A 23,505-nucleotide genomic window follows, 5' to 3' on the forward strand; every position below is an offset into this window, starting at 1 on the left:
TAGAGGTACAAAAGTTGTAGAGCGGACTAAATAAATAGGCTGATTTTTTTTTTTAAAAGTATTTTACTGAGTCTATGGTCTCTCGAGCCATAGAGATAGAACTTAAACAGCAAAGAGACGGTGATTGGCCTTCTCCAAAACCAAGACGGGAAATGCGATAGGACTCTCACACAGTAGATTTATGTCGGACGCAGCTCTCAGAACGGACAGGCCGCGCCTGAGCTGATAAAAGAGGCGGGACGAACGATGAGGTGAGAAAAGGGGATGATAGAGCTGAGTGGTTATTAGGTAAGACTCTTGCAGTGGGCGGGCCTTGCAGGCGAAGGGGTGGATAGGCCACGTCAAAGCTAATGTCAACCATGAGTGGTCCTCGCAGCGTCATAAGATGAGCGGGGATTGGTGGTAAAGGAGAAGGAGGAGATTGTAGTGCAATGGCGGATTGGTTAACTGGGAAGTCACGATGAGGAAAGAGGAGCGGGGAGACTTCTATGGTGGGTGGTGCTTAACCGATTCTGAACCAATTCTGAATTCATTGGGGCAAAGGAGGAGGAGGAGGTGAAGACGCAGTGTCGTGTCGTATTAGTCAATTGGGACGCCAGGAGGAAGGAGGGACGACTTCCTGAAGAGGGGGCGGTGCTTATTAGACTGTAAGTCAGGGAGACCTATCAGGGTATTGGGGCGTGGCTTGGTTTTTGTTCTGAAGCTCTTAAAACGGCGGCGCTGAGGTACAAGAACAAGTTGGGCGTTGCTCGTGCGTGCCCCTTTGCCTTATCTAGAAACGTGGAGCAGCAGTATGATCTGCGGACGGAGGCTGCTCGGCAGGTTGCGTCCCCTACTGGCGTCGGCGAGGAGATCCTCGGCAAACCCGACGGAGCCTCGCCGACCGTTCTGTAAAGGGGAGTCCCGGCTTTTTGACCCCTTGCAAGGTGCGGACTGGGCGGGCAGGCACGATGCATGGATGCTGAGTTGCACGAGGAGGGGTGTATGAGCGCGCCAGCCAGCCAGTATTCCCTCAGCTGCGAAGCCCATCGGTGACCTTACTCCCCTCTCTCTAGCCCACCTCACAGGGCTGTTGTGAGGATATGATAGGACTGGGGAGAGCAGACCCCCATGTAAGCCATCCTGAGGTCATGGAGGAAAAGTAAAAATAAAATAGAATGGGAGGGAGAGGCACTTAGCGCCCACATCAAAGCTATCCCACTTGATAATTGAATGGCCTATTCAGATTGATTTGCCCAAATCTTTGTATTTGTGGATAGTATTTTAAAAAAGTTTAAATTATTATTATTTAAATAAAATCACATATAAAAAGGTGCTATCCTGTTAAACTTGGGTCTCATATGATTAACTGAGAAGGATTTACTTGACTAATTGACTAAAATCCGTATATGAATAAAAACGTTTTTCAGTAATTTTTAATGGAAGTACTTGGGAAAAGTTGTCAGCCTATTAAAATCTCTCTTGGTTAATTGAATGATTTAGTTGATTGACTAAAATCTCTGTGTGCATTAATAAAATAGTTCTGAAGGGGGGTACCGTTAATGCTTCTTCCATCATGTTTTTGAGATGTCTCTGTGCATCGATACAGTCAACCCTGATTCATAAAGCAGCATATTCTTGTTTAAAAAAATTAAATTATTTTTCATGCAATTTCTTGGGAAAAGGTTGGCTGCCTGGCTGAGAGTCCAGAGTCTGTGAGTTCAAATCCCTGCTCATGTTTCCTTGGTGTAAAGGGCCAGCTAAAGATCACCCCCACAGTGAGTGGCTCAGGGGTTATGTGCCCTGCCACCTGTGCAGCCTTGGGTAAGCTGCATAGTCCCAAGGAGCCCAGTTGCCCCCCAGCTGGCAGTTGTGGACAAGGAAGGGGCTGGCTTGTGCAGCTGTGGCAAGCTGAGCAGGCCCTAGCCAACTGGGGAGGACTAGCCTCAGAGGGAGGCAATGGTATATTCTCTCTGAATACCGCTTACCATGAAAACCCTATTCATAGTGTAGCCATAAGTCCGGATTGACTTGAAGGCAGTCCCACCATACTGTACAAGTGAGGAGGGGCAGTCTCTTTCATATTATTATTTAAGTATATAACTATCAAAACATACTTCTTCGTTTTATGCTCATCAAAATATGACAACATACTGATTAAGCACATAATGTGAGTTAAAGTGTGATTCATGCAGCAGCATCCTATGCATATTCACTTAGAGAAGTTATGCTTAGGTCAATGGGCTTTGCTATATATATAGCAAGTGTATTTGGAATTACAGCCTTTGGCTGCAATCCAATATGCACTTACCTGGGAGTAAGTCCCAGTGAACCCAATGGAGAATACTTCTGATTTGGCATGTATTGGATTGCGAAGTTAGTCAGACTCTCTATGACAGCCACTTGTACATTTTGCTTTTCTGCTTGGTATTTGGGTAGAAAAATGTATCTTCCGAAGTGAAACTAGCTGTCAGTATTTTTATAAGTTTTAAAAAGAATTTTTAATCTACTACCTCATTAGCAGGAGATAATTTTAACATGAATTGATTAAACAGTGTAGCATTGGGTTCAAAATGCTGTTTTTATTGCTGAGTAAGACTGTTTTTCCCTTGTGGTGTCATGAATGAACCAGGATTACAATCATTGGAGTGTAAAGTACAAAGGCTATCTGAGAGGCTTACAGTTACCAAAGCCAAGAACTGTTTTGCTGTTTCAGTCAGTATGGTATTAACCAGAACTGCCTTTTGCGCTAAAAACCAACTAACCGTTCCAACATTGCCTTTATTCTGTAACAAGAAAAGTTGCTTCCTGCAATTTGTATAAAGGGTCATGGAGCAAATGTACATCCTTTCCCTTTACATAATTCTGCATATCTTGTGGGGAAGGCAAAAGTTACTTGGGGCACTGAGGCTTGACTCGTGAGGCCACTGAAAACCATATTCACCAATTCTGGTCACATCCATGCCATACATTTAAAGCATTCTTATACAATTTTAACAGTCATAGCTTCCCCCTAAAATCATGGGAGCTGTAGTTTAAGGGTGCTGAGAGGAGACCCCCTCACAGAGCTACAGTTGTCAGGAGCATTGTGAGGGTCCTTGGTTCCCAGGATCCTTTGGAGAAGCCATGGGTGTTAAAGTGCTATGAGTGCTTTAAATGTAAGGTGAGGATGTGACCTCTGCTTTCGAGATTTCCTAAGGTGTTGCCAAAATTTTAAAGCTTATCTTTGCAACTGTAAGGGCTGAGATTCATAAAAGGCTGAATTCTTCCCTCTCCCAATTTAATGTGTTGAATATTTATGGTATCAACAGGATGGTGGGGAACCTGCCGAGCACCATTAACATGGTTTTCTTGGGTAACTAAGTGTGCGTCTCCTTCCAGAATTGTCGAAGGAGTTTGTCAAGTTCCGCATGAAGGCGAAAGGCGCCCTCCCCGGCAGTGACTGGAGCCCCTTCCATATAACGGAAGGTGTCCCTCCTGAGCGGGCTGATGTGGTCATTGTTGGTGGTGGGGTAATAGGCTGGTCTATTGCCTACTGGCTGAAGAAGAAAGAAAAATCGAGAGACAGCATTCGAGTGGTGGTGGTCGAGAAGGACCTCACGGTGAGTTGCCATCTAGGAGAGGAAACAGGGCGCTTTGGGGAATAGTTTCAAACTTTTAGTTAGTGCAGTCTTCAGATCCCTTCCAAAAAGATGAGTTGCATTAAAGGGTATTAAAGGGGTGAGGTAGTAAGAATATCAAATTAGGCCCAAGGAGAGTAGGTTCAAATTCATGCTCAGCTATGAAGATCACTCAATGACTTCAGGCCAGTCATACTCTCGCAGCTTCATCTAAAGAGGGAGTCCGGGGGAGGGAAATTTGTATACTGCCCTGCCCTCCTTGGAGGCAAGGCAAGATAAACAAGTGCAGTAAGAAATCAGGGTGGCCATTCATTGTGTTAAGGTTAGAAATGGTAGGTAACCTGTTGAATTACAGGGTGATAATGCTAATGCAGCAATATATGGGGATTCTTCCTTTTGTCCTACCAGTGCGTCTCTTCCCCAGAGGTCTTTTTTTCTTGCTGCTCTTTGTATTACTGAAATATTTTGGGGAGACAGGACGTGACTGCAGAGCTAAGTAACACTGCCATGTTTTGCTCTTGTTTCTTTGCAGTACTCCAAAGCATCTACAGTACTCTCTGTGGGGGGCATACGGCAGCAGTATTCGATGCCAGAAAATATCCACTTGAGCCTCTTCTCAGCAAACTTCTTGCGCTTAATCAATGTACGTAACGCTGGCTGGGTGTTTGTGGAAATGCCAGAATGGGGGGATCTCGCTTTTCCTTCTGTCATGGGTTTGCCTTACTTGTTTCTCACACCCCTTCCCCTCTGCTGGGTCCTCTGGAACAGGCAAATGGGCCATCGTGCCATGTTGGAGGAGGAGACGCAGGCAGTATGCAACTACTTGGATATCTAGGGTACAGTGGTGGAGTGCCTGAATGAGTGAATAGCAATAGTGCAATTTTTTTTGGATGACTCAGAAATTTTCTACAATTAAGCAGTATATAAATTTAAAAGAAAGAAAATGCTCCACTGCTGCTGTCCTAATCAGTCAGTCATCCTAGCATCCATATGCGTAACTGACTGTATTGACTGGCATCCTAGTAGCAAGCTCACCACTCGGAAAATGCTGGGGTTATTTCCTGATTTCTTCTTTTACTCCATTATGAGTGCTATAGGATTTACAAAGAGGTACATAGATTGCAATGCCAGACTTGTATGCTTTCAAGGTCAAAATTAGGGCTGTACGTTTCTGTTTATATGCTGTTGGGAATTTCTGGATGGTGGTTCTGAAATTTCCCCTCCTCAAGATTCATTTACCTTCCCTCATATATACATGAATTATTTCTTTTGTCCGTTGTTTCTCCGTTAAATCCTCTAGCCTTTTATTACCTCACATGTACTTGAAAGATGCTAATAGCTGACATATCATAATGGTCAAGGCTGCAATCCTAAGTGCTTTCTAGAAAATGTCTCACTAAACAGCAGGGTATAAATGCTTTAACAAAAAATAAACTCTGGCTTCTTTTTGAGTAAACATGCTTGGAATTGTACTGTAAGAGTGAAGTGAAGGGTGAACCAGTTCAGATCTTGTTTTGGCCATGGATCATTAAGTTGATTTAGGCAAGCCATTATTCCCTCAGTCTCTAATATGGAGATAACCGTAATGGCCCTACCTTGCATTGTTGTGTAAAGACTGCAATTACTGTAAATCTCTTTGAACCCTCAGGAAGAGAGCTATCACAGTGATGCATATTCCTCTTAATTTCTCACTCCATCATTGCCTGAAGACAGCCACCCTTGAAATGTAAACAGATTATATTTTGGTTCCAGGAACACCTTGGTGTTGTCAACCAACCACCCATAGATATTCAGTTTAATCCATCGGGATATCTCTTCCTGGCTTCAGACGAAGGAGCTGCTGTACTAGAAGAGAATGTACAAATTCAAAGGTATGGGCTTCTGGGGAATCTTCAGGTGAAAGGCACTGAGGGAGAAGAGACAGTGACAGAGGTGGTGTATGAGTGAGGTCATTGGAAATGTTATGATCCCCTTGTGAAGCTTGACCATAAAGCCACAGTGTTTCTCTGCTTCCAGCAATGAAATCATTTTCTGGTTTTTAAGATTATATTTTTCTCTTCTTTTACTAATGTATGCTGATGCTAGTCTTGTATGCTTTTTCATGTAGTAGCTTGCAGGTGAGTTATGTGTGATGCTCATCTGGGAGGAAGGGCGGGATATAAATTTAATTAATAGTTTTAATTAATAAATAGTTTGTCCTGACCTTTTTCATTTTGTTTTATGAAATACAGCTGTAGAGTGGGAGGGTGGTCTTAACTCTTTCCTTTCTGGCATTTTTCCTGCAAAAAAAACCCCCTTCAAATTTTCTTCCCATGGAGAAAAAGATAGGGGTTTACATCTCCAGCTTTTGCAATGGTAAACCAGAGGTTCCACCACCACTCCCCATCAGATGGTACTTCATCCACACAAAAATACTATTAATATTGAAATTAGTTGTACAATAAAAGATACAAAGAAGATGCGTTTGTCCTGTAAGCATGGGTTATTTTATAAATTGATAGTCAGATATGCTCAACCACTGTTTCCCATCTCCCATTTTTAGTGAGATTAAATTATTTTTGGGCTCTCAACAAGTAGGACCAGTGAAGCTACATTTGGGGTTATATTCTCACCTCTGGTGATTTTACCCATTCTGATGCCATAACAATGATTTGAACATTCTGTTTTGGAAAAGTATGCTTTCTGTCTTTTTTAACATAAATTGCCCTTTCCTGTCTGTTTTTATTGTGGTAACTTTTTAGTTGGCCAGAAGCTCTTCCCCTACTGTCCCTACTTATTAATCTTGCACATTAAACCCTCAAGTCCTTTTTCTGAGAGTTGGCTTTTCAAAGCTCCTGTCTTATGCATTCTGATGTGAGTTCTTCGATGGGTTTTTTTCAGGATGGAAGGAGTACTGGTCTCCCTGCTGTCCCCAGCACAACTGAGAAAGAAATATCCATGGCTGAATACAGATGGTGTAGCTTTGGCTTCCTATGGTACTACACTGCTAAACCTGCTATCACAAGTAAAGAATTAAAAGTCAAAAGATGGCGTTTTCTTTTTTGTATGCTTAAGTCACAGGGACTCTGTAATGGACAGGCCTACATTTCTCCCATTTCCTTATTGCTCATGGGTAGCTAGCCCAGTTTTATTCCTTTAATCCCTACCCTATCTGGAGCTGCATTCTCAGATCCGTAGTCGGAAATGTAGTATGGAGAAGTCATAAGTTGGAGCAAAACATCACAACCTGTAAATATGAGTCTAGAGGTTGCGTAATTTATTTCATTTATGAAATATTTTCCCCAGAAAGCTACATGTGCTTTCCCATCTCAGCCCCCACACACATCTAGCCAGTGGATGTGAAGGCAATAAAAACAATGAAAGTTTGAGAGCAGGGTAGCTTCTTACTGAGCATTTGGGTAGATTGCTACCCACGCATTTTTTTACATCTCAGTATGCTGAAGCCTCTCAAGTGAGGGCCTCACTGTTATTCCTGCCTCCCATTCTCCTTCTCTGTTTATTGACTGGTTTACTAGTTTCTGATCAAATTATTTCTGGGTCCTTGTACTAGGGGAGGGGAGGGTACCTGTTGCAAGGAACTTTGCATTTCTTGTCTTTATGAGTTTCCCTGTCGGGAAAGATCAGCTGTTCTTAGCCAATCAAGAGTGCAACTCAGAAATCCTTTTGCCCCTCAGAGTATTTATGTAGAATAATTGGCATGGCATTGCAATTCTAAACTAGAATGTCTTTCCTGGATCCTATCCTTGTCTTTTTAGGCTTGCAAAACGAGGGATGGTTTGACCCTTGGACTCTCCTCAATGCTTTCCGAAACAAAGCACTATCTATGGGTGTCTACCAGAGCTGTGGCGAAGTGACATGTGAGTCCCTCACCTCTCCTTGGTATTACCAGCACACAGTCATTACCACTGTCATGGGCTATTCGGGTTCCCCCAACCCAGGGGAGCCAAGTACCCAGTAAGATGTCCACAGTGCCACTCCTACCAGGGCTGGAAAAGAGCCCAAACTAATCTTATAAGGAAGGTAGACTGCCACCACACCTTATTCCTGCCTTACACCTTGGACCAAGGGAAAATCCAAAGTGAGTAAAAGCAGATTTGCCAGGGATTCCAAGGATTCCAGGAAGCAAGAGCCAAGAACCATACTCATTGCTTCTGGAGCCTCAGGACAAAGCACCAAATCTCAGCAGCTTGCAGCGTCGTAGTCTAGGTGTTGGATTTAGAGCCACACCAATCTCCAGTGAACCACACTGAGTAAATATGAGGTAGCTTTATTAAGATGTGCATATAAAAGAGCAGCATACCAGTTCCTTTAAGCAAAACACCCACAAAAGGTAATGCATAATCAACCAACCATACAAAATAGTAAGATTTCAAGTTACAGGTCTTAAACAACAACCTTGGCTTAACCTAGCACTAACATACTTAAAGCATAGGAAAGCAGGAAACCTGACCCCAGAGGATTTGCATCCTGGCAGATGTAACATCAGGGTAGGTGGAGCAACTAACTGAGGGGAAAATCTACTTTTATAAGAAAGCATAGCAGTGGGCAAGAGGCTAGATGGCCAATCAGAAGGCTTCTTTGTGATGGAATATTCCAGGATCCCCGTTCTAGGGTATGTGCAGTTTCAAAGCTCTCCCAGGCCAGTGACCTTGAGGTGCAAGCCTGGAGCTGATAACACAGGTGTCTTCATGCAGATGTTAATGAGCTCAGCCTAAGTTTCCCAGCACTGATGTTACCCCAAAATCCATGCAAGATATTACCCACAATTCTTGATGGCAAAGCCATTCTAGTTACGTCAAACCCAGGCCTTCTTTACAACCACTAAAATGTGTTGAGCAGCTCAACCTCCTGGTGTCAGGTGAGCAGAAACCCTAGTCAGTACTTAGTGAGGAGTTACAGCTTAACTGTGTCTGGTATGCTTGAATGCTTTGGGGAAAGATACCAAGTACCTCTGCTATCTAGTAGAGGTGTCCACCATGGCTTCTAGTGATCAGCTAACAACAAAGAGTCCATGATATCAGGAGTAATTAACATGGTGTTACAGATTATGGGAGCTCCACACTGGCTATCCCTGGCTTTCTATCCTCATTCCTCCTTAAAAGGAATGTGAGAATTCAAAGTAAACAAGCTGAGAGAAACTTGAAAGGATCCTGTGTGTAAACTGTCCAGTTATCTGGGGTGTGACACTTTTCATTTAATGACCAAGAGGCAGGTCTATACAGAAAAGTAAGCTTGTTCCCAGTTGCTCCTATTATTAGTTGTTTTGGACAAAATAAAATCAGTCTCTCCACATAGGGCTTTGTTTCCAGGCCCCTGATCATCCTTGTTGCCCTCCTCTGAAACTGTTTGTTTGTCTGCATCCTTCTTAAAGTGTGGTGTCCAGAACTGGACGCAGTACTCAAGATGAAGCCTAATCAGTGCTGAGTAGAGGGGAACTAGTACTTCACATGATTTGGAAACTATATTTCTGTTAATGCAGCCTAAAATAGCATTTGCTTTTTTGCAGCCATATCACACTGTTGGCTCATATTCAGCTTGTAATCAAGAATTCCAAGTTCCTTCTTGCATGTGGTATTGCTGAGCCAAGCATCCGCCATCTTGTAACTTTGCATTTGGTTTCTTTTTCCTAAGTGTAGAACTTTGCACTTGTCTCTGTTAAATTTCATTCTGTTGTTTTCACCCCAATGCTCTAGCCTATCAAGATCACTTTTAATTTTGTTCCTGTCTTCCAGGGTATTAGCCATCCTTCCCAATTTTGTATCACCTGAAAATTTGATAAGCATTCCCTGCACCTCCTCATCCAAGTCATTAATAAAAATGTTGAAGAGCACTGGGCCCAGGACTGAGTCCTGCAGTACCCCACTTGTTACCTCCCCCCCACTTTGAGAAGGAACCATTGATAAGCACTCTTTGAGTACAATTCTGTAGCCAGTTGTGGATCTGCCTGATAGTTCTATCCAGCCCACATTCAGCTAGCTTGATACTCAGAATATAATGTGGCACTTTATTAAAAGCTTTGCTGATGTCGAGATATGTCCACAGCATTCCCACAGTCTACCAGGGAGGTTACCCAATCAAAAAATGAGATAAGATTAGTCTGGCAGGATTGGTTCAACAAATCCACGTTGGCTTCTAGTAATCACTGCATTGTTCTCAAGGTGCTTACAGACTGCTCTAAAATTTTCCCAGGGATCAATGTCAGGCTGATTGGTCTGTAGTTCCCAGGTTCCTTCTTTTTGCCCTTTTTCAAGGTAGGGAACAACATTGGCCTCCTCCAATCATCCCACACTTCACCCATCCTCTGGAGGAAGGGGCAAAGTCTGCTTCCTTTAAATAGGGGTCAGTGGGGGCAAAGGAAAGATGTAGGACCGGTCACATCAGTATCAGTTTGCTTTGATCCATTCACTACAGTGGGTAAAAGAAAAGCTTTTCTTCAGAGTCAGAGTTACAACAGAAACAAAATATGGTGTGTGTACATACACTATTACTATTTATTATAATTATTAGTCACTTTTTTCAGAAAGGTGAACTCAAAGTGACAAAACAAACAGTAAAAGAAGTATAAAAACAAGAGTAGAAACAATGTAAAATGTTCACAAGTACTATGTATAAAGGAGCAGATCCAACTCACCCTCGCCTCACTGAAAGATAAAAAGAAAATTATGGTCCAAAGGCCTGTGTGAATAAAAACGTTTTGCCTGGCAAAGCAGGTAGTGATGGTGCAGGCAAGCCTCCCTGGGAAGAGCATTGTATTTAACAATTCACCTTGTCACCATGGGTGACTGGGAGTTCGATGCAGGCATATGAGTGGACTTACGGAGGAGAGAGAGGTCACTTCATCCATCTACTACCAGCCTGCTTTGGATCCCATGCTAGCTTCAAAAGAAAGCATCTTCCTTCACAACCAGTGTGGAAACCGAGGGAGGTGATCGCTCCATGCCTCTTCTACCAGTTTCTTTGGTAAAAGGCAATGTTTTTTACTAGCCTGATAAGAAGTAGTGATCTGTATTTCTGTAGTGGCCACAGAGGAGGGGACCTCCCCTTCTTCACAGCCAGCTTTAAAACCTAGGCTAGTAACTTTTTGTGTGTGTGAGCAAGCCACAGGTAGCCATTGTGGTTGTCCTCCAGACGTCATTGGGCTGCAGTTGCCATCATCCCTAGCTAATGGTCCAACAACACCTGGAGGGCACCATGATGGCTATCCCTGGTGTCGGCTTTACTCCATTAAGCCCAACATCACCAATCCTTCTCTCCAGCATCCTATAAAATAGCAGTCCCCCATCCATCTCCTGCTCACTCCTTATGACAATATGTGTTTTGCTAGTAGAAAAAAATCTTGAAGGAGCAGAGGTGAATTTGTGTTCTATGTCCATAAGTTGAGGGAGCAGTTGTTTGTATAATTCTGTGAATGAATGCATAGATATCAGCCTGCCCATTCTTTAGGACTGCATAGGCCCTTCTCCTTGTATCTCTTCCATCAGAGACATGAAGATTTTCTGCAAGGGATAATCTCAGCAGTGTGAGCCCAGTTATGGAATACCCTCTCAAAGCGGAAGGGGTCTGGTGACAACCTTATCGAAGCACCAGGCAAAAACATTAACTTAGCATTTCAATAGACTTTACTGATTTTAATTGAGCAAGTTGTAATATGTTCTAAAACTTAAGTTTTTATCTGTTCTACTTCGTGTGTGTTTTCCTATGCTGAATGCCATCCTGAAATCTGATATAATGAAGGGGGCTACCAAAAAAGTTCTAAATAAATATTTTGCCTAAAGAGGTGTGGAACCCTTGTTTTGTTTTTTCATGGTCTCTAGATTTCAGAGTTGAGCTAACTGCAGTTGCTTCTATACATTTTTCTTTCTATCCCCCCCCCCCAGCTTTTGACTTGGATACCAAAGAACTGCTGACACATGAGGGAGAGCTTATGGATTTTTCCCGTATCAAGAATGTTAATGTAAGTCATTCTTTGGGCTACTTTTAATAGAAATGTGAGGGGTTGCTGAATGGAAGCTTCCAAGCAGAAGCACATGGACACCTTTCAGTTAAGGCCCTCTCAAAGCTTATATTGCTATGAGACACCCTTTAACTTTTGAAAAAACAGGTAAGGAGACCAGTCTTGGAGAAGAATTGAATTTCTAGGTGGGAGCATTGCATTTTGAGATGCAAACGTCAAATGTTCAAGGACCAGTATTGTACAGGGCAGCAGAAGGACCCAGAAGCTCGGGTCTGGTATCATGTCAGGCTTTCACTCCTCCTTACATCTCCCATGCTGCCTGCTCCCCTGGCTCCAGTATAGGACTAGGGAACCGGTGGCTCACTAGAGGTTGCTGGGCTACAACTCCCGTCATCCCCAGCCAGCATAGCCAATGGTTGGGGCAGGGGATGGGAATTGTAGTCCAGCAACCTCTGAAGGTCCACAGGTTCCCCATCCCTACTCTACTGTAGTTTAGAGGAGAAGCCATTCCAAGACACAGACAGTATTCTTGCCACCATAGTTTTTATTTCTGTCACCGCTGAAATATAAGCTTGGCCACCATTAGTAGTTCCTTTTGTTTCCCTCAGTGTGAGGTGGCACCAACGTAAACTAAAAGACTGCTGTGCAAATGAAGGCATATTTGGATGTCATCTGTTTCTGGCTGAGTTGCCTGGATTTTTCTGGCATGTTCCTTGGGGTGTACTTTGCTAGGCTGGGGTCTGACTTGAAAAGGAGGGTTGGAAGTGAGCCAGAGAAACCAGGCAGAAAATAGCAGGGTCATTTTTTTAATAAGGAGAAACAAAAAGTAAATTGGAATGCCCCTGCCACTTCTGTGATGAAGCAAATGCTTCAATGGTTGACAGATCCTGTGAGATCCTCAGCTTTTTCTTCTTCTTGCCTTTGCTTTCCCTGTTTTCAGGAAAGCCTTTATCAGCACACTGGTAGGCTATTGGATTGCCTAATAAAAACATTACCAGCTCCTTCCTACTATGTTATCTCTAGGTCCAGATGACTGACAGTACTGAATCCACCACGGTAGAGTGTGCTATTGTGGTGAATGCAGCAGGAGCTTGGTCAAGCAGCGTGGCAGAGATGGCTGGCATTGGAACTGGGCTGCCAGATTCACTATTGGCAATCAGGCTTCCAGTGGAACCCAAGAAAAGGTATGGTTAACTACGGTACTTACACTGCATATGCTGAATACCTACTAAGTCTTAATATATGGTATCCATATATTGTGATGCTTAGATTTGTGAGAGGTGGGGTGCACACAATTCACTGTGGAGTTAAAGACAGGCGTTTTTGTCCTACTCTGTTGCCACACATGACAAACCTAAGCATCTTAGTCATCTAAATCAGAGGTGCAGAACCTGTGGCCCGCCTGATGCTGTTGACTCCAGCTCCTGTCAGCCCCAGCCAATACGGCCAAATGGTTGTGGATGATGACGGATGTAGTTCAGCAACATCTGAAGGGCCACAGGTTCCTGACCCGTTCTAAAGGGTTACACACCTTCTGCTATCACTCCTTTAAGCTTTGCTAGTAAAACATGATGAACTGATAACATGCCTGCAACTTATTTCCAGAACACCTGCCTTCTTTCAGAGTTCACCCTCAAAATTCCCCTCTTTTGTGACTCCCTAGAGGGGAGGGGCCATCCCACAGTGAACAGGGCACCTGCTTGTATGCCAGATTTTCCAGGTTCAGTTCCTGGCATCTCTAGTTGAAAGGATCTTTGATTGCAGGGCTGGGAAAGGGACTTTTTAATGGAGAACTTTGAGAGCCACTGCCAGTTGGACTAAACAGTGCCGGGTTAGAAGGAGCAATGGCTTTGAGTGTAAGACAGCTTTATAAATTCATAAGAACTAAAATGAACAGCAGTTCTTATTGTGTTGTAGTCAGACTCTGTTCTGCTCGTTTCCCTCTCGGGCTGTAGGAGAATCTAGTATTTGGGTTCTCTCAGTTAAATGCTGGAGTGACTGTCTTTTTTTCTTACACCCCTAGGTATGTCTATGTCTGGCACTGTCCTGATGGGCCTGGCTTGGAGTGTCCTATGCTAATAGATACCACAGGAGCTTACTTCCGGAGGGAAGGTGTGGGTGGCAACTACCTTGGAGGCTTAAGCCCTACAGAAGTGAGTTTATCATGGTTTTGTTGGAAGTTGACTCCCAGGGAGCCACACCAGCCCCCTAGAGAGGGAGAATGTAGGGATGTTCCTGATGTTGCATTTGTTCACTCACATATAAGGAAGTGATCTTGTAAGAATACTGCAGGGGCAAAATGGTTTGTTCACTGCATATTGATTATCATTTAAAAATCATCTAAAATTTTATACAATCTTTAAAGACCTCTAGATGACTCATGTGGTTCTCTGCCTCCCCCCCCCCCATTTTATTACAATAAATGGAAGGCTAGGCTTTGAGTGAATGGCTCAAGACCACTCAGTAAGCGTTGTGGCTGAACAGAAGTTTGAACCCAGGGCTTTCTTGGTCAGAATTAAACACTAATCATTGCTCTGCGCTGACAGTTCCATTCTTCCCAAAGCCTACCTGAGGATACTGTAGTTTGGAACTTGTCTTTGAGTTGCTCTCCACCTGCTTACTAGCAGCACCTTTTTAGGAGAGGTTAAAGGTGCAAACAAGGTTTTCAGCTGCTGCCATCCTATATAGGCAGCTCTATTCTCTGATGCCAGAGATTCAGTGTCTTGCGTTTTCTTCTCAGGAGGAAGAGCCTGATATCAGGGACCTGGAAGTAGATCATGAGTTCTTCCAGGATAAGGTCTGGCCAAAGCTGGCCCACCGGGTGCCACACTTTGAATCCTTGAAGGTAAAGAAATTTATTGTTTATTAAATTTATATCCCACCCTTCCTCCAGAAGGAGCCCGGGGCGGCAAACAAAAACACTAAAAACCACTCTAAAACATCTTAAAGACAAAATACTTTAAAACAAATCATCTTCAAATCATATTAAAACAAAGCATCTTTAAAAACATATTTTTTAAAAAAGCTTTAAAGACATCTACAAAAGTAATTCCAACACAGCCTGGGATAAGGTCTCTACTTAAAAGGCTTGTTGAAAGAGGAAGAAAGGATTGGCTATCTGAAGAAGGTGGTTAAGGAGCTAACTTGCTCTTTTAAACTTTCTTTTGAAGCCAAGTGCAGATATAAAATTGTCCAGTCAAGCAATCAGGAGCATCTCACAGGCTCCCCTTCTTCCTATCTCATGCGGTCCTTCTGTCTCTTCCTGTTTTGAGCTAACATGATTACATCTGCATCATTCATCTTTAGGCCCCTCATTGACTTTGACTCTGCTGTCATATAAGTTTTGAACTTTGAAAGCTCTACTGGGTGTGTCTGCATGGGCACCTTTTTTGATGAGGTGGGACAAACTAGTGGCCCTCTGCTGGTATAATCAGTTTCTGCAAGCTATATAACATCAGGGTTTCAACTTACTCCTCTCCTTGTTTGGGTAGGGTGAGTTGATTGCAAAGCCATAGTAACTAATGCCGAGCAAGATGTGACTTTTGGGGTCTTATGCTGCCATTGGCATTTCTGTATGTAAAGTATGTAAAAACACTAGGGAAATGTTCACACATTACACTAAACCAGATATGGGGAAACGGCAGCACTCCAGATACTGCTAGACTACAACTCCCATCATCCCTGTGCCAAACCATGGTATAGCAAGACAGGTTTGCCCGAGATCCTTTGTTAGTCTTGCCTTTGACAGTTCACTGGCTGTGTATGGTGATGAAAAGGAGCTTAATTTTTATCTCTTGACAGGTGAGGAGTTCTTGGGCCGGTTATTATGACTACAACACCTTTGACCAGAGCCCTGTGATTGGCTTGCACCCACTAGTGGACAACCTCTTCTTTGCCACAGGCTTCAGTGGACATGGACTACAGCAATCGCCAGCTGTGGGTCAAGCTATAGCTGAGCTCATTCTTGATGGCCAGTTCATGACCATCAACCTAGACACATTCTCCTTCAAAAGGATCATGAGAGGGAAGAAGGCTGTAGAGAGGAATATCATCTAAATGCATTAGAGATCAGGAAATCTATATTGATGGTGAGTCCCAGCTCCTTCACTCTCCCCTCCTTTCTTTCCCTGGTTAATGACTGTATGCCCACACGCTATTTTGTGAAGACTGCTTTGTTTTACACCCAGCATTTCTGTTCTACTCCTACAAGCATTGCATTGTACAGCTTCACTTCATTTGGATTGGCCTTGTACAGGAGAAATTCCCAGTGTAGGATTGCCACCCCTCCATTTTTCACTCCTGTGGTGATTGAAGATCCATGTTCAGTATAGCTGTTATCAAGACACTCTGAATCAGCTTTCCTCAGCCTGGTGCCCTCCACTGCTCTGGACTACAGCTCCCATCAGCTCCAATCAGAATGGCTGTCTTAGCTGGGGCTGATGGGAATTGTAGCTCAAAACACTTGGAAGGCACTAGGTTGGGTCCTTCTGGAAGGAAGGGCAGGATATAAATTTCATAAATAAAAATAAATAAATCCAGAAATGGCTAGGTGGTGATCATAGTTGTTAGCTCTGTTTGCCATTCTCTGCCCACTTCTTCTATGCTGTCTCTTACCTCGCTGCTGCTGGTGTTTGTGCCTGCTGTCACTTTGTCTACCTGAGGCAGCTGTGGGGAACCTTTGGCTCCCCAGATGTTGCTGAGCTTACAACTCCCGTCAGTCCCAGCGAGCATGGCCAGGTCTGACAGGAGTTGTCGTTCAGCAACGCATAGTAGGCTACAAAGGTCCCACACACTTGACCTGGATTCTCCTACTGTTCTGCTTGAGTACTTGGAAGTCTAGTCAGAGAGGAACCACACCAGCATGCATCCTGGGCAAGTCAAGTGAGTGCAGAAAAAGGGTATATAATGCTCAAGCGGATGTGTTCTCTTTCTCAGCCAAGTTGTCTCTCTCTCCTTCAAGCTGAATACGGGCTAAAAGCACGAGTCATTCTGCAGTCCACTGCTCTGTGTGCAACCACAGCTATCCAGATGCCTCTGGGAAACCTAGAAGTAATGTGTTAAAGCAACAACTTTCCCCACCCCCCAAACTCTAGTGTATCCCTGGCATCTGATATTAAGGTGTACTGCCTCTGAAGCTGCAGGTTCTATTCTAGCCAATAGCTATTGATAGACCAGTACTCTGAAATGGAAATGGACTGCCTTCAAGTTGATCCTGACTTACGGTGACCCTACGAATAGGGTTTTCATGGTAAGCGGCATTCAGAGTGGGTTTACCATTGCCTTCCTCTGAGGCTGAGAGGCAGTGACTGGCCCAAGGTCACCCAGTGAGCTTCATGGCTATGTGGGGACTCGAACCCTGGTCTCCCAGCTCGTAGTCCAGCACTCTAACCACTACACCACACTGGTGCCCTTGACCAGTACTCTAATCCTTTTTTTAAAAAAGCATCTAGCATGGGGTTTTTAATAGCCCCTGGGCAAGTAACTGCCATTGGGACAAAGATAGGGTTTGGGGGCCCAGAGATGGAGCCACAGCTCTCCTCTTCCTTACAGCTGATGGGCATAGTAAAAATTCTTCCATTTCAGAATTTGACTCAGAAAACTTGATATTGCTGCATCAATCACTACTTGGCAGTGCGTGGAGTGAAGCAAGTACTGTGAATGATTGAGCCTTCATGCTGATGAAATAAAGGCACCAGTACAAGTTGATTTGTTTTATGTCCATTTCCACATCAGCAATCAAAATTGGCTAAGAAAGCTTCAGAAAAGTAGTATGTTCAATAGGAATACAAATAGTACGGAACATCGTATATGAAACTATTATTATTAGCTGGTTTCCTCACAGATGTGACCCAAAGCAATTTACATCAATAACTATAACTCTGCACCTGGGTAAACAACACTTTGACTTCATAATGCCTAGGTGACAGAGTGGCTTATCACACATTAAAATGATGTAATTTATTTCTGTAACTGCTTGGTAACTTGTCAAGTTGGTTTTTCTGCTGAAGAATCCAAAGTTAAGGTTAGTTTCTCTTTCACTTCGCAGTACCAACCACAAAGTTCCTTAACTGGAATGTGCCACCATGGACACTGGTGTGAGACACACACAATCTTAGATGATCAGAGTGTAAAGGGATCTACTGACTGAATCTAACGTGCTTGAGATTCTTGTTATATAAGCTAAGAATTGTATTGACATGGCACATGGCCCTAAAGTACCAAGGTCTGAACAGTTAAGTTTTGGACAATAATGTTTTTATTCTCTTATAGGGGGAAGCTGCCTTCCCTTTCCATCTGGCCACTGATTAACACCAGTCAGTTGCAACCTTGAATTTACCTGATGTGGTGCAATGAGGTGGAATTTAGGTTCAATGGGTCCTTGGATTCAGACTTTTTTCCCCAATAGTTGGCAAAACCTCACAATGAAGCGCTGAAAGTGGCACAGCATTTCTTCAAGACAGAGAAGTGCAGCTTGGTCTTGTTCTTCTGCTGTTGGACTTCCTGAAATGGATCCCTTTGCCTTCTGCTATGGTTAAAATTGATCATTTGTGGAGAGGAGATCTCTTGCTGAACTGCCAACTGATTATTTTGTAGCCTCACAAAGGGTTTTTCCCTCACAAAAGTACTTAGAATTATAGCTTGAAGTGGAGGAACTGAACTTTTTATCATCCTTATCCCAGAAATCAAGCTGGCTTCTTATTGTTTTTATATACCCTTTTTTATTTGTAGCAGCATTGTAGGAAAAAATAAGTTGGCTTTTATAGTTGCAGGTGGAATAGGAAAGGCGGCCTATTTTTAAACAGATTTTTAACAGCCCAGCCACTAAACCACCATTGATCCACCAAGAATTTCAGCTTTTCCTCTAGCTACAGTGAGTGTGTTCTGAATTCTAGAACTTACTGAAAGACTACTTCCTTCCCTACAGACTAGGGTTTCCAGGTCTCTGGTTTTCACCCAGAGACTCTGTTTTTGGAGGGACTTCTCTGGGTGAGTCACCCATTCTCCAAACTCTTAGCTTTCATTTAAAACAAATTAAGTTCCTGGGTGTTCTGGTTCAAGAGAGATGCACCAAAATGTCAGCTGCCACCCCCCCCGCAAATTCTTCTGGTGGTGGCTGCTCTAATTCCTGCCCTTTCAGGTTTTTAGCCAATAAGAAGTCAAGGTTTTGATTGACAAGGGATTTGTTAACCTCCAGGCAATAGCTAAAAAACAGCTTTCTTTTCCTGCTTGTCTACACATCAGGAATCCAGTAAAATTATAGCTTTTAGCAGCATCAAATTTTTCTGTGTTGCAGATCTAGAACAGAAGATTACAGCAGGATCTTGGTAGGCATGCACAGTAAAGAATTTCTGTTATGATGATGATAAAAGTGTAAATAGGGTTTTTAAAATTACTTACGAAATAGTGTATTATACATTTTATCTTTCAAATTTTTGAACAGAAATTTTAAAGTGTACATGCTGCAGCTTATGATGCCATTACAATGTGGTATACTTGTCTAATTATTTTATTATTTGATTTATATCCCGCCCTTCCTCCCAGCAGAAGCCCAGGACTTGTAAGGAGTCAAACAAGTTTAAATTTTCATGGGCTGTGGAAGAGGGCAGTTTCTTTGTCTAATTCATAGCCCGTTCTGAAAATCTTCTCAATATGAAGCTTTAATCCTGTACTCACTTTTCTGGGAGTAAAGCTGCAATGCTAATCCCACATACCTGGGAGTAAACCCCAATGAATTTGCAGGACTTAGTTTTGAGTAGACATGGTTAGGACTGTGCTGTAAATCAGTGGGAGTTTTGAGTGAACACAGCAAAGAATTGTTGTAAATCTTCCCTGTTCTTTTTCCAAGCAGTTAGGCAGCTTACTTAGGTGTCACTGCTTTTATCTGGTAGGAAACTAATGATTTTTTTTTTTTTTTTAAAGGGTTCTGCAATGACCAACTAGTTTTGACAATAAACTATTATATGGGGTCTATATAGTTTTAAATCTCCAGTGTGTGGATATATGGAATCTTTCCAACAACCCTGTAAGGTAGGGTTAGAAATCAAGCAGCTCACAACAAGAAATAAATCCATTTAAAATCCAATAACCATAAAGCAGATGCAAAATGGCTTAAAGTGGCATGATTTTGAATTCTGGGTTGTGTGAATAAAGTTCCTTATCACTTGAGGTTGCAGTCCTGTGCATGCTTCCCTGTTTGAGGAAGCCCCATTCTACACACTGGGACTTGCTTCTGAGTAAACATGCATAGGATTGCACTGTAAATTTACAGGTTGTATAAACAAACATCTTTGACGTTCATGCTTATACAAATATTTCTTCATTCTGTCCCTTGTGCAGCACTTCCCAAGGATGCAACAACTAGCTGATTGTGTACAGCTGATTGTGATGCTGCCCTGGGCTCCTGCGGGGAGGAAGGGCGGGATATAAATCAATAATAATAATAGAGCTTCCCAAATGCCCAACAAAGTGCTGATAGATGTCAATCACTTGACATAATTATGACATCAGATCACTGACTGGTGTGTGGTTCTGCCCACCTGTCAAAGTTGGCCCACAGGGCTGGGTGAGGATAAAGCTCTGGCCCACCAGGCCAAAGAGATTTCCCACCTCCTGCCATATGCCAGTGTTGTCCTCAGATGCCCGATCTGAAATTCTGAGATAAAGCAAGGCCCTGTCTGCACTATTCATTTAAAGTAGTGTAATACCACTTTAAATGGTCTTGGCTTCCCCCAAAGAAGTTCAGAAACATCAGGAGGGCCAAGGTTCTTCAGACCTGGTCATGTCCATCTGTCTCAGTATTCTTGCTGGAAATATGTCTCTCCAGCCAGAGAAGGGTCTTTACCATTACTTGCTGCCTGGTTCTTTAAACTGGAGATCGAAGGGACTGAATCTGCATGCAAAGTACGTGCTCTGCCAATTGAGCTATCGTCCTTCCCTCTTGCACAGTGGCCTTGAACAATGGAGTAGGAAAAGAAAATGTTCATTATTGACGTCTTCTAATTATCGTGTCCCCATCATTTGTCCCTGGCACAACCACCCCATAAAAAGCTATTCAACTTTCTGCAGAAATTATTTACAAATGGTCCCTTAGTCCTCACTGATGCATTTGGAAAATTGGCTCATAAGGTACTTGCCTTGAGTTCTGTTCTTGAGGCTCTCATCCAGATCGCTTAGAGATTCAAATAGAAGCTGCCAGCTTTTGACACTGACCCGCACGTTCTTTGGGAACCAGGGATCAAGGATGAAGATAGGCTAGACCTTCACACTGTCCTTCATTGCTGCTGGCAGGGCAGGGTTATCATGGAGGCGAAGTTAGGTGTCATCTTAAAAACCTCTCTATTTTCTCTCACTTTGTATTAGGGGCAGTGTCTAAGCAGAAAAAATCTAAGTGGAAACAGAAGACTTCTTTCGTTTTTTCACAAAATAAATCTTGTAGAGACAGTGGTAAATAACCTATGCCGAAAAGCACGCCTGAGGAACCTGTGGTCCCCAGATGTTGCTGGACTCCAACTCCTATCAACCCCAACCACTGGCCATGCTGGCTGGGCCTGATGGGAGTTGGCGTCCACCAATATCTGGAGGTCTAAAGGTTTCCCATCCTTGCCAAAGTCTCGCCACTCAACCCCTCACTAAATCAATGGTTAGGAAAATACATTGATAAAAATTTGAGAGATCTTTCAGATGGGGAGACTCAATGACACAATCAGTTAAAGAGATCTGCAGCGAACTCCAGGTTCCTGGCCAACTTTTCCCCTTCCTTCCCTTGTCAAATTTAGCCATGTATTAGCATTGCACCTGCACTGACATCAATCATAGCAAATGTCAACCAGTCTGCCTCCTAACTGGGATTTCAAATTTGATGCAACCCTTGGTTTCAAATGAATCCTGGTCAACAGAAACTATGGTTAGCATTTGCTCAGGGTTGCTGGTTGACTTTGCCCATGTTCACAATCTCAGTGGATATTCCCTACAGTTTCAGTTAATGCTTGTGGATGAATCTGCAAGTTCAGGTCTGTGTTTGTTGTGAGCACAAAACTGAGGCAATAACTATTTCTGATTAACATCAAGCACAAGGTCATGTTATCCCCATATAGTAAAAAAAAAAAAAGATGTGGAAGCTAAGCAGATTCTATAATAAAGTGCTCCTTCAAGACCAGACTTGAGTGTGTTTTCTTCCAAATAAGTAACAGTGCAATCCTGTAGAATACCGAGAAGTGCATGTCATTGAGTTCAATGGGGCTTACTCCCAGTTATTTTGCACTACTTTGAAATACGAGAGTGTTTTTAACACATACATAGAGCAGCTTCACCTTTAAATAAGCTTTAAATTTCAACCACGGTTGCATGTGAGCAATACTTTCGCGTTGTTGTTATGTGCCTTCAAGTCAATTATGACTTATGGCGACCCTATGAACCAGTGACCTCCAATAGCATCTGTCATAAACCACCCTATTCAGATCTTGTAAATTCATTTTTGCATTACAGATTTTACAATTTAATATAAGCCTGGCTTAGACCAATGAACAAACAATGCCGATATATGCATCTGCACACAACAGCCTACAAGCTTCAACCTTTGTGCAGTTGGATTCACAGGTATGGACCTCAAATTCATTATTAGAACCACATTTCAAGACCGGGCACCACCTCAGCTCGCAGGGAGGCGATTGTGCAGATATTCAACCACACACAAACTTGCACTCTTAGCAAACTGTTGCCAGCCCACATTTGGTGTGTTTCTGAAGGCATGCAACACCTCAGTCTTAGGTAACCACTAAAGTGATGCACAGATCAATGTCACACAGATCTGCTGCCTCTGCTGCCACACCACCACCCTCAATTGTGTGAATCATTTCTCTCATTTCCACAAGTTCATAAGAACATCCTTATTGGATCAGGTCAATGTCCCATCTAGTTCAGCATCCTGTTCTCACAGTGACCAGCCAGGTGCTAATGGGAAGCCCGCAAGCAGGACCTGAGCACAAGCACTCCCCTTCTGCAGTTTCCAACAACTGGTATTCAGAAGCCTACTGCCTCCAAAATCTTGTTTTTATTTGACACTTGCATAGCAGAAGCTCAGAACTATTCTACACATTACACTTACAAATACACAGTTTCCTTATACCCAGTCAGGCCACTGGTCTGTCTAGATGAATATTATCCATGCTGATTAGCAGTGAATCTCCAGGGTTTCAGACAGAAGTCTTGGACCTGAAAGACCTTCAGTGAGCAAAGTGTGTGCTTTACCACAGAGCTAAGCACCCCCCCCTTTTGAAAGGGCAAGGTAGCAAAATTCAGGATATGTGACCTCAGACCACAAGGGTGGAGGGAAGCACAATTTTAATACTCCCCTGCTTTTAAAAAAAATCCCATAAGACAAAATCTAGCACAGCAGGAAGTAGCCTACCCCCTCAGATCTGTAATTCCCAGTACCCTAAAACCAGCAGTGTAGTGGCAAATTCAGAAGTGCAGGGTCCCTTCATGATAGTCAGCTACTACCACCACCCCTTTTTTGATGCTGGATTGACGATAAGATCCTTGTTAATGCCTTCTGCCATAACAAGAGTCTCTAGGAGCCAATATGCATGAATGGGGAGACTGTTAGCTACTGAAAAGAGCCTTCTCAATGGCTAACACACCCCTTTCATGCTTATTGGCACATAGGATGCTGGAGCCTTGGGACCCTGCTCCCAAAAAGATAAGGGGTCAAAGACCTTGGATAACTACATCCCTGCCTAAAACTACAGTTCCCAGGATTCTTTGTCATGTGTTGTAAATGTGACATCTGTATTCAGCCAAAAAGGGCATTCCACATGTACTGTCTGAAGCAATACAACTCACTCAACTGCCTTATTCTGCAACAGTGTCCAACCGGCCTCTGGCTGCAATCCTATTCCCCATTTATCCGGGAGTATGCACTATCAAACTCAATAGGATTCACTTTTGAGTAGA

The 23,505-nt window shown here is 43.2% G+C and overlaps 1 protein-coding gene across 6 annotated transcripts; it reads left to right on the plus strand.

Annotated features, from left to right (window-relative positions):
- Positions 1–118: 118 nt before the first annotated feature.
- Positions 119–21,690, plus strand: FOXRED1 (FAD dependent oxidoreductase domain containing 1). 6 transcript variants are annotated; one of them, XM_061593204.1, is made up of 12 exons: positions 119–251; positions 3,361–3,581; positions 4,132–4,242; positions 5,352–5,470; positions 6,480–6,574; positions 7,355–7,456; positions 11,477–11,553; positions 12,577–12,737; positions 13,577–13,706; positions 14,294–14,398; positions 15,355–15,641; positions 17,824–19,467. In XM_061593204.1, exons 2-11 carry the CDS (start codon positions 3,390–3,392, stop codon positions 15,607–15,609), a joined length of 1,347 nt encoding a protein of 448 aa, XP_061449188.1. In that variant the 5' UTR covers positions 119–251; positions 3,361–3,389; the 3' UTR covers positions 15,610–15,641; positions 17,824–19,467. The 6 variants fall into 6 exon arrangements, with proteins under 6 accessions (XP_061449188.1, XP_061449187.1, XP_061449186.1 ...); XM_061593203.1 differs by lacking the exon at positions 119–251 and adding an exon at positions 516–647; XM_061593202.1 differs by lacking the exons at positions 119–251; positions 17,824–19,467 and adding exons at positions 690–926; positions 19,474–21,690.
- Positions 21,691–23,505: the final 1,815 nt, after the last annotated feature.

This window comes from Rhineura floridana, chromosome 12 (assembly GCF_030035675.1).
Source record: "Rhineura floridana isolate rRhiFlo1 chromosome 12, rRhiFlo1.hap2, whole genome shotgun sequence".
Lineage (NCBI taxonomy): Eukaryota > Metazoa > Chordata > Lepidosauria > Squamata > Rhineuridae > Rhineura > Rhineura floridana.

Excerpts from the sequence above, each read along its gene's own strand:
- FOXRED1 (XM_061593202.1), top strand. The coding sequence starts at position 794 with ATGATCTGCGGACGGAGGCTGCTCGGCAGGTTGCGTCCCCTACTGGCG. Across the intron at positions 12,738-13,576 it reads CCAGTGGAACCCAAGAAAAG|GTATGTCTATGTCTGGCACT; the intron begins GTATGGTTAACT and ends TTACACCCCTAG. Across the intron at positions 14,399-15,354 it reads CACACTTTGAATCCTTGAAG|GTGAGGAGTTCTTGGGCCGG; the intron begins GTAAAGAAATTT and ends ATCTCTTGACAG.